The 11,247-nt window shown below is 36.7% G+C and overlaps 1 protein-coding gene across 1 annotated transcript in view; it reads right to left on the minus strand.

The window, feature by feature from the left end:
* The window catches only part of Tmprss11a (transmembrane serine protease 11A), a 31,453-nt gene extending 20,574 nt beyond the window's left edge, over positions 1–10,879 (minus strand). Inside the window, exons 1-3 of the mRNA XM_050149688.1 lie at positions 10,821–10,879; positions 7,943–8,064; positions 6,394–6,470 (exon numbers count right to left, since the gene is read on the minus strand). Of these exons, the coding sequence (XP_050005645.1) occupies positions 6,394–6,470; positions 7,943–8,064; positions 10,821–10,879 (258 nt within the window). The remainder of the gene's footprint in view (positions 1–6,393; positions 6,471–7,942; positions 8,065–10,820) is intronic.
* Positions 10,880–11,247: the final 368 nt, after the last annotated feature.

Below are 11,247 nucleotides of genomic sequence, written 5' to 3' on the forward strand. Positions count from 1 at the left end.
ATAATACATGCAGCACTGTATTCATCAACATTCTCTCGTTGATGTAGTTGCTTCTACTTCTGCTTCACTTGCCAAATACTGAAGCCAGGAAATGAAGATGAGAACACCTTTACGTAATAAGTAAGTCTAGTATATTGGTTAAGAAAATGATTTATAATATTTTTGATATAAAAAATCTAAATGGAAGAGTTCAATAGGTTTTTACCAGTTTTGTCTTCCACTTTAGCTGAGTCTGCCCATACTGGGAGAACAATTTACTAGAAAGAGGCCACATTGGAAGTCTGAACCCAGAGGCTTAGTTCTCTGACACAGGAGGATAAAAGCATCCCTCTTACACTGATAAAGATTAGACATGAAATATACAACACTTATTTTCTTCCCTGACAGGATTCACATGCAACAGGTCTGTAGTCATACACATCAACCCATCCAAGCACACCTACTTTAGTTTCAGAAGGGATACAAATCTGAGTCCTCTGCAAGCATTCGGCTACTTTCCATTCCTGTATTCTCAGCCTCTGAGCATGAACTGTGTCCTTGTTTCTGTTACTTATCAATTATTATTACGATCTCACCATGTAGCTAAGGGTGGCCTCAGATTTGTGATTACTGGGTTGCACCACAATGCCTGTCTTTGCTCTTTCCTTTTATTTAAATTTTTCTTTGACCTTCCAGATTCAATGTCTTATTTCAGCCATAGCTCCAATCCAAGCAGTGGGCATTTCTCTTGTCTCTCTGAGTTTCTCTAACACTGTTGTTGAGATTAAGTCCATTATCATCATGTTCCAGCTGCTTTTTCTCAGTAGCCATTATTCTGTGATGTACATCAGAGCCCAATCCTTTACTTTGTCTTCTAATTAGGATTGTTTCTAGAATAATTTTTAAAATAATGACTATCTATTTCCAAGTTCTTTGTCACTATTCTCAATACAAAAATCTCAAAGATAATTTGAGGGTAATTCTGAGCCCTGTTTCCGGTGGCACATGCTTTTACTTCCAGCACCAGAAAGGCAGAGGCAGAAGGACGTCTGAGTTCAAGGTCTGCTTGGTCTACAGAGCGAGTTCCAGGACAGCCAAGGTTACACAGAGAAAACCTGTCTCAAAACAAAACAAACAAAGAATAAATAAGGCAAAATTTAGAACGTCTTTGGCATTGGGGAGCAGATTCTCATTGCCTGGGGATGGGGAAACTGAAGAAAACTTCAGATTTCAATTGTTGCCATTGGTTGCCATCTCATGTGAGCAGGATAACTGTCAGAGAATAATATGCAAGAAGCAAAAGAGGTTCTGGGAATTTGAGGGATGATATACAGAAAGCAAACTCACATAGGTGATTCTCACACACAATCACTGTCCTGGGGACAGATGCTCACTAAGAACGTGGCATCTGGAATCATAATGTCTGCTTTCAAAGGCTCACTGTATCGTTTAGCCAAATAATCAAAATGCATGGCCTTGAGCAAGTTAGGTTTTCTGTATTTTCGTGTTCTCACCTGTAAAATTGAGGTTGTAATTTATTTCCCCCAAAAGGTTGTCATTAAGTATTAAGTGGAAAAATATGTATAAAGTACTCAAGGTGTTGCTTCATATTATATATTATTACTATTGTTATGGTATGACAAGTTTGTAACTTCCATATGTATAATGATCCTATGATTTTAAATGTTTTTGATATTTCCAAAACTATTCGCTAAGTAAAGCACTGTCAATATTTCTCTATTGATTCTCATAAGACTTGGATAGAAGTTAAGAATGTCATTGATTGTGACACCTACCACTGTCAATGTTTCTATTGATCCTCATAACACTAGGATGGAAGTCAAGTATATCATTGATTGTGATAATCTACAGTGACTCCACTTGTGGGTTTTGCTTTGGTTTTGACTTTACAGTGGTGTGAAAGCTGGACATTTGGCAGAAACTACAGTTTGAATGTTTAGTGTGGGAGGTCTTTCTGTTTGTGTGTTGCTTTCATTGGTTAATGAATAAAGAAACTGCCTGGGCCTAGTTGATAGGGCAGAATTTAGGTAGGCAGGGAGACGGAATTGAATTCTGGGAGGAAGCAGGCAGAGCCAGGGAGAGACGCCATAGAGCTGCCAAAAACAGACATGCCAAATCTTTCCCAGTAAGTCACTGCCATATTAATATAGATTAATAGAAATGGGTTCAACTAAGGTGAAGAGTTAGCCAATAAGAAGTTAGAGCTAATAGGCCAAGCAGTGATTTAATTAATACATTTTTCTGTGTGGTTGTTTCAGGTGTAAGCTTCCGGGGGGGAGGAGGGGTCGGGATGAACAAGCAGCCCCTTCCTCCTACAAATGTTGAATTTTAATCTTTTCTTGGATTAGCAATATGGGTGTGATGTGCTCTCACAGGGTTCAACAATACTCTACAATGTGATGTGTTTTAGTAATTTTGCATATGAATATCTAGTAAATGACCTGAGCCACCCATCATTATTATAAAATAGGCTTTGTATGAGATTATTTTGTCTAATTCTAGGTTACTATATATGTTCTGGGTGTCTTTAGGGTTGCCCAGGCTGAGCTATGATGCTTAGTAAACTAAGTGTACTACATGCCTTTTTGGCTTATAAATATTTCCATCTTGGGGATACTGGAGGTAACTTGATAATAACCTAAGGGATATCTTTCCTGGAGTCAGGATACCAGTCCTCTCTAAGGGATGTGAGGGGACAGCTACTTCTGTCACATCATTTCGTGGAGCTGGGATGAGTTCTAGCAATCCTGGGGCATGAACTCAATAATTTACTTTTACATCTCCATTCCCATCCAAATCAGTAAAGCGAAAACTATGAGGCAGAACGAGATCTGCAGCTCATCCTTCTTGGTGATCTAATTCGTGTCCAGAGAGGAGGGAGAAGGATCTGGTTTTACTCATTAGGATTTAGCAACTATTAAGAGGAGTGACTCAGCATGGAGCATGAACCCTTCCAGGAAGTCCTCCAAAGCAAACTTTGTAGGGGAGAGGGATACACCTGCAACATTTAAGTAAGAGTGAGACAATACAAAGCTTTCCTGTTCGTGGGGAGCTTCCTTGAGCTCCCTACCTTTGATATTCTCCTCTACTTATTGTCCCTTACACACAATTTAATCCTTAATTACTTCATGTCCTGCTGTTTGACTCCAGCTGTATTTCGCACATCTCCCCGAAGAGATTGCAACAGTTTGAGAAGACAGAGCCTACTTCCTTTTCTGAAAGACAGATGTGCCAAGAAAAGCAGTAAGCTCAATACCGGTATTACATATTCAGAAAAGCTTAGGTTGCTTAGTTGGTTGTTTCTGAAAACGAGTTCATTGGGCAGTGCCTGAAAACTGGCCCCTCACCTAACGCCCCACTTGAAAATATTCACTAGATAAATTAAAGACATAATATTAAATACAAAATAGTAAAGTTTGCAGAAGAAAATACAGTACAATGTTTTTATGATTCAAAGCAGTCAAAGGCCTAAGAAAATCAGTATGACTGCATAGATTTTCATTTCATCAGCAGTACAAATAGAAGAAAAAGGAGATGATGTCTATAACAAATACACACTTAGTGTCTAAAAATTATATGTAACTCCTAAAAAATGTAATCAAACAGCAAAAATAAAAACACAGGCCAAAAATACGTCCAGAAAATTATTCTTTTTAATTGATTTTATTGAGCTATACATTTTTCTCTGTGTCCAGAGAATTTGTAGAAAGAAGAACCCCAAAAGACACAAGGTATGAATTTATTCGTGATTTGCAAAGTGTGACTTAAATCATGACTAAGAAAAGAGTGCTACTTATTCCTATTAGGTTAGAAAATAATGCCAAGAAAAGAAAAAGAATAATTGCAAATTATATGAAGAAGACGAAAGGTTCGTATATTCCTGCTAGAGTTTAAATATAAAACGTCTTCAACAGGCTCATGTTTCAAAAGCTTTCTACCTAGCTGATGGCACTGTTTGGGAGGATGTGGGCCTTCTAGCAAGTGAGATCTAGCTAGCCAAAGTAGATCACTAGTCACAGACTGGGGCAAGTAGGCTCTTTGAAAGTTGTTTCCAGGCCCTGGCTATACTGTGTTCTAGCTTCTTGCCTACTGTGATGTGCAAACATGACCTGTGTCACACATCGCCCCAGCTCTGATGTTCACTAAGGTGCATGGACCAATCAACGATGGGCTGAGATAAAATAAATATTTTTCCCTTAAGTTATCTCTGTCAGGTATTTTGGTTCCCGTTTAGGGAAAAGTAATAAATAATTATTTCTTTCCATTATGAAGAAAGTTTTCTATGACCAAGAAGTAGGTTTTCACCAGATACCAAGTCTACTACGATCTTGATATTAAACTCCTGAACTTCCAAATCTATTTGAAATAAAAGTTTGTTGTTTAAGTTTCTCTGTCTATGGTGTTTTTGCTATCAAAGCAAGAAAGGAATAACACAACCAATGTGAGGAAAGATGTGCAAATATGTATTTTATGAGGATAAGGACATTATATGTAGCAGGTCACATGGTGCCATATCATAGCTGGTTAATGTAAATATCCCATAAATAGAGAGAGACAACCACAAGAGGCTCTGAATATGCCTGTGAGAATAAAATGTTATTATTTAACTCAATTTCTGTCCCTGATGTATTTTTATGCCTAGAAACTCACATATAACTGGTTCTTGAAAATGTACTTTCAAACTCAGTTTCTGTGACACTCGTATGTTCAAATTTTGTTATTTTTTAAATTTAATATTTTTTATAGTTTTACTGTATTTATTTTTAATTTTATTGAGCTCCACATTTTTCTCTGCTCCCCTGCCTCTCCTTTCCTTCAACCCTCTCCCTAAATTTATTATTTTTTAAATAATGAAAGATAATAAAATGAGATAGAGTAAAAACTAATGACCGGAATTGGACAAAACAAACAAACAGAAGGAAAAGAAACAAAGAGAAGGCACCAGAATCAGAGATTCATTCATTTGCACACTCAGAAATCCCATAAAAACTCTAACCTGGAAGCCATAGTATAAACATAGAGGACATGGTTCAGACCCATGCAGGCCCTCTGCATGATGCTCAGTCTCAATGAGTTCATATGTTGTTCGTTTATTTTCAGATCTGTTGCAATCCTATCTATTTAAGTCAAGTCATTAGAGGTAGAGTTTATTAGTTATTATGTATTTAAACAGTAACAACAATATTGAATGCAGACTAAGTAAGACAAGTTTTAAGTTTCTCAAAAAGTAATAACATTTTCTATCATTCAAAAAAATATTTTTTTTCTAGTATGAAACACATACATCAGAAAACTTTATGAAGTCACTTAAGGTAAGAAGAATTGGGAGATACTGGGACACACACACACATGCATACGCACACTCATACATTCATAGTCGCTCATTCACATTCTGGAATTCCTCAACAATTTATTGCAAAGGCCATTGCCCATGATCCTCTGGGTATAAAAGGATGGGAGAACATACAACAATCTGTGAATATAAATTATATGTTGGCACACGAGGATACAAGATGGAAAAGATGTGCAACATAATGTGAGTTGAGAATACACATTAGACACACGATCTATAACACCACAGCAGCCATGATGCAGCTGAGGATGCTGCATTCAGGAATATGATGGCATGACTAAAAAAGGACAACAGATTTGAGAAAGGGGATGATTTAAGGAAAAAAATCTTGACTAAAGTATGAAATTCAATCATATTTCATATATACCTCAATGTATATAAAATGTATTAATTTCACATATTTCAAATATAATTATCAATTCCCCTTTAAGTGACTTAACTTCTGTGCTTTCTTCTGATGGAAAAGATGTGCAGCATCATGTGAACTGAGCTGTTTTTGAGTGAGGATTCATGGACATTCACAACACAACTTTAACAACATAAACATTTCTCTTTTGTAGAGCCTCCTGGACACCAGCGTTAACAAAACTGTTAGCATTAACTGTAAATATTACATAATAAATCTGGGCTTCTTGCCATTAGTAACACATTTACAAGGAAAATTGTTTTTTGTTATCTTTTTGTATCCATTTTAAAAACTATGTAGTGTGGTCTTACAAGAAAGTATGTTGTCATCGAATCCAGTGTCGTTAGACTTTCTCTATTAGGAAACTAGAGAAATAAGAGAAACAATTGATCTGACACCTTAGCATACAATCCCTTGTCTTAAAGGAGATATTTGAGTCAGAACCCCCATTTATTAGACAGGCATATTCTCTTACCACAACTCTATCTATACATCCCTTGAAATGTAGAATAAACAGGTCTGAGCTAGAGGGCTAGAAAGCTACAAGATGATGCTAATGTGAGTGGTTGGAAAATTATAATTTTGGAAATAATTCTTGCAGTATTCTATGATATGATATATTTATCTGACTTACCAAATCTTCATTTGCCTCCTTTAAGTCCTTCAGCTGATTTGAGCTCTTTCCTTCTGAACTGCTAATGACGTGAATATCTGAAATTGTAAAGGTTCCTTGATAATACTCCATTTTCTGGCCTGTGAAGATAATGAAATATAGAAAATCCATATCTATGCAGACTTCAAGATATAATACCTAACTATAAAGGACCTGAAATGAAGTCTTAAATATATCACCAAGCTTCCTTTTATTAATAGTTTTATGTTAACAATAGTTGAATATATACAGAACACTGTTCTGTCATGCCACCCCATGTATCATTTGTTCATAATTGCAGTTTCTTGAGATTGGCATCGCTTCCATTTTATAAAGGAGCAGAGTAAGACACCATCATGTTTGCTATACAACTAGTAGGTGGTCTTTCTGAAAGTTTCAATCTTACAGTGTGGCCCTAGAGCTTGGATGTTCATTGTTATGTTTTCATGTGCTTTGTTGTTGTTGAAGTGTGCACCATCCATGAACACAGGTAAGTAAATGAGCATTATTGTACTTGTGGTGAAAGATCCAAGTACAGTGAAGGAAATCACAAGAAAAAAAGCTATCAGAGATCACAAGTGAAAACACTCTGTAACAGAGCTTACTGTCTGCTCATCAGGAATGAAAGTAAAGAGATTAGAGTCTGTTGTCAAACAGTACTTCACAGTTAAAGATGCCTCTGTACAATCAAATGAACTGACTCGTGCATGGGTCTTTGCCATTGGTAGAAACTACTACTGGGTTTTCAGTATGAGACTCGGAATATGGTAGACAGTCATTTTACTCTCCTAAGAGTGCTGGCCTCATCAAGTCTTTAAAGATGACATCAGATAAAGCCATTCAAGTAAGCAGCATGAGCTACTCATTTTAATCACACATCATCATCATCTGAGTGTTCATTGCAGAGATTTGTCAAAAATGTAAATGGTTTATATTTAGCAAAGAAAGATTAAATGGAGAGGGAAATTTAAAATGTATTATTTGCATTAATATAAACATATTAAACAATAAACACAAAATTATTAAATACAGTTTGGGGAAGAGTAATTTTTAAGAGAAAGTAATAACATTGCATCATAGTTTATCTGGGATTTTAAAATTCACTATTTTCTTTCTTTTCATAGTGTTTTTTTTTTCGTAGAAATTCTACTGGATAGAGAGCAATGGTCAAAAGCAAAAGAACCAATTTTGGTAGCACATTTATCATAGTCTTTCATCTTGATGTGCAGCAAGTGGTAAGATTTGCTTGGTCTGACTGCCAGTAGCCCATGAAAAAATGACTATTTGGGGTATTATATGTAGATTCTAAAGAATATTGTACCTCAGCAAGTGAGAATCTTCTATACTTTGTTGAATGTTGTATCATACACATCCAGAAAAGTATTTACATAATTATTTGTTAACGAAATGACAGACTAAGCTTTAAAATAATCTGAGTGTGGACAGTCCCAGGTGCAAATATGAATCCCATTTACAGGCTTGCAAATCATGCTGCCCTGTGTGGGGAAGTGAAATTACCAATTCTTCCTACCAGAGACTAAGACATGAGCCAGAAGTCCAATGGTCGCTGCTACCATCATCAAGGCGAGCACCGTGAGAAGGGCAATTACCCATGGCTTCAGATCTCTGCTGTGGGTACCATATTCTGCCACTCTGCACAAAGGAAGACCATGGTTACTCTCACATGGGAATAGTTTGAGGTTTTCTAGTTGTGCTTCAGTGAATTCACACGGCTACATGCTTCTTTACCAGCAAGAGGACATCATTTTTAATTTTGGTAAGGTCATCTTGGTCCTGTGAGGAGCCATTGAAAAGATTAGACATAGGAATCATGTTCTTGCCCTGCTTTCTGCTTCTGATGCAGTTTGGTGGTATCAGCGGGATGCCAAACTGCTGTCAGGAGATTCCAGTCTCCTACGTATGCCTGCAAAAACTCACCCCCTTCCAACTCTCTTTTATGTCACATCAATCTATCTAAAATTCACAAACTTTTTTAAAAGATTTATTTCTTTATATGTGCATTCGTGTTTGGCTTGCATGCATAAATGTGCGAGGGTGTCAGATCCCCTGAAACTGGAGTTTCAGACAAATGTGAACTGTCATGGAGGAGCTGGGAACTGGACTATAATCCTCTGGAAGAGCAGTCAGTGCTCTTAATCCCTGAGCCATCTCTCCATCCCCTAGGTTTCACTAACTAACTTCAGATATACTCTTTTACTCATCTTTTTAACAAGTGTGATATTTTAAAGGAGAAAAATTAGAAAAGTGTAAATAAATATATTCTTCTTATAACTTTATCATCCATATTCTTATCATTCATTCATTTTTACCCCTGTATTAATAATGTGAATTAAGATGTTATAACCTTCCACCCAACCACTGTTATAAACAGGCTATTTTCAATATCATATTAGCCCCCAAGATTAATGTTGTTCTAATATCTCCTAATGGCCAGTCTACCCTCAAATTACATTTTATCTTCATAGTATTTATGCTTGTTTTACACAGGCCAGGATACTATCTTGTTTTATATGCGTCAATGCAGAGTTTGTGGTAACTATGACTTATAAGTCACTTTTAGTCAAAAACAGCCATGCTTCCTTTGAAGTTTGAATGCTATTGGCTTGTTGAAGAGATCAAACTAACAGTCTTTAGATAGTTCCACCTTTTGTTCTTGTCCGATGCTTCCTTGTGGTATCAACCAGTTTGCTTTTCTAATTTCCTCGTAATTAGAATTTGCATTCTAAATTCTTAATTAAGTTTGGGTTAAATTAATTTGACACAATTACTTTAGATGTGACAATGTGTGCTTTATGTCTCATTAAACTAGAAGCAGAGAAAATTATCACAGTGTTGGATGAAAAGCTGCCCTTCTTCTCTTAACTTTTTATGGACAAATGTGTTCATTGTATTGTGTCAAGCATGGTGTGAGTGTTCACCGCACAGTGTCAATTGGAACTCCTCAGTGGGCTGCACTAGGTCATCTCTTACCACTAAAACCTGATGAGAAGCCTGGTACAGAATAAAATTTTATTAGCTTCTAAGCCACAAGTGGATTAAACCAAGCTTGCATATGAATTACAAGAGGTCATCAGGCCCTCTAACTTCAGCAATCCATTCCAACAATTTTCCATGATAATAGTCTTGTTTGCATGTTTCGTTAGTTTATCATTTCATGATTATATGTTGATAACAATATTTCTTCATGAGCAAAAAAATATTCTTCATATTTCCTTCACAGAATATGCTGAAATGTTTTATTCAAAGTAAAGTTTTAGTATATCGTGATTTTTGGACTACAAAGCAAAAGTAAGTTAATGTTAAGGCAAAAAGTGTAACAACTGAGGCCTATGTAATAAACAAAATAACAGATTTCAGATGGGCATGCCAGAGTAGTTGGAAAAAGATTGCAAGACCTCAAACCTACACAAAAAAACTATAGGCAACTGAGAAAAGCTAGAAGCATGAGAGGTGATCCTCTTTAGGAAAGGGTATACCGATGGCTCATTCAATGCCAAACCATCAGCTATGAAACAGACATACAAATAATGCTGAGCAGGGGATCTTTAGGAATATACATGGATATACATATACACATGCAAGTACGCATGCAGTAACAATTAATGAAAGAAGACGCTATGAATTTGCAGGAGAGCGAGGAGAGGTATATGGAAGGATTTGAAGGGAGAAAATGGGATGGAGTAAAGTTGTAATTATACTCCAATCTCAGAAATTAAGAAGATACATATATTCTACAAGCCTGAGAAGCATAAATTATGTGTTCAGAGAATATAGGCCATGTGGATGATGGTTGATTAAAAATAACCCCGATTTGGCTGAAGAAAACCTGTACGCTCTCTGACTGAGGCAATCTAACACACTCAATTATAACATCAAGCAGATGCTCCACCGGATGAGATGCTTTTCTGCCTTCTAAATGGCTTGACGCTTAATTCAGAATGAAAGAAACCTTAGAGATGTTTTTGTGTAATTTGGCCACAATCTGAAAGAAAACACCTATATTCAAAGATATCAAGTAATTTCTCTCACATAACAGAAGTTGGCGATTTCTCAAACTAAGGTCTTTTGACTTCTAGAACATAAATTCCCAGTGGTCAGACTGTCTTTCAATTAGTTACATTTTGGATTCTTAAATGTGCTTATAGTTTATGTGTTCTCTGTGGCTGCCTTGGAAGGGTTCACAGGTTAGCTTCAAGAGCTGCTCTGCCTCAGTTGGGCCCCTTCATAGACTCTTGTTAGTGTACCCGAAAAAAGTCATCCAAAGAAAGAAAGGTTTAACTTAAGAATATGTACAAAATTTTAAATCCATCATACAACAGTTCCTCTGAACAGAGCGAATAGAGGAAGGCAATTGTGAAAAATCGCACAGCTGCTACTCAGGTATTTACAGACGACAGCACAGGCTCAGAAATAGGGGTGATTCAGCTTTGCTATGTGCTGCTAACATGCCTACGAGCTGCATCTTCAAATCCCACAGAGAAGCCGTGAGCACCTGGGTCTCAAGGAGCTAGAGTGAAAACTTTCATTTAAATTGTGGTATTTTGGGGGAGCCTGGAGGTGACTGGGTGGTTACAAGTGCTTGCTGCTCTTGCACACACATTCACACACCCACACATAATAAAATAAAACGTTGTATGTTTTAAAGAAGCTTTGGGGACTCTAGTCCCGGTACAGCTTCGAGTAGTACAAGCTGCAACGTCCTAAGTTAAAGTTACTGCTATTTAATCCTGCATGAATCAAGGCAAAGACTAACTTTTTATGGAGATAAATATGTAATTCATGAAGGCAAAAAACACACCATTGCATTCCCATTCT

Source organism: Alexandromys fortis, unplaced genomic scaffold (assembly GCF_014885135.2).
Source record: "Alexandromys fortis isolate MF-2015 unplaced genomic scaffold, M_Fortis_MF-2015_v1.1 scaffold_0, whole genome shotgun sequence".
Taxonomy (NCBI): domain Eukaryota; kingdom Metazoa; phylum Chordata; class Mammalia; order Rodentia; family Cricetidae; genus Alexandromys; species Alexandromys fortis.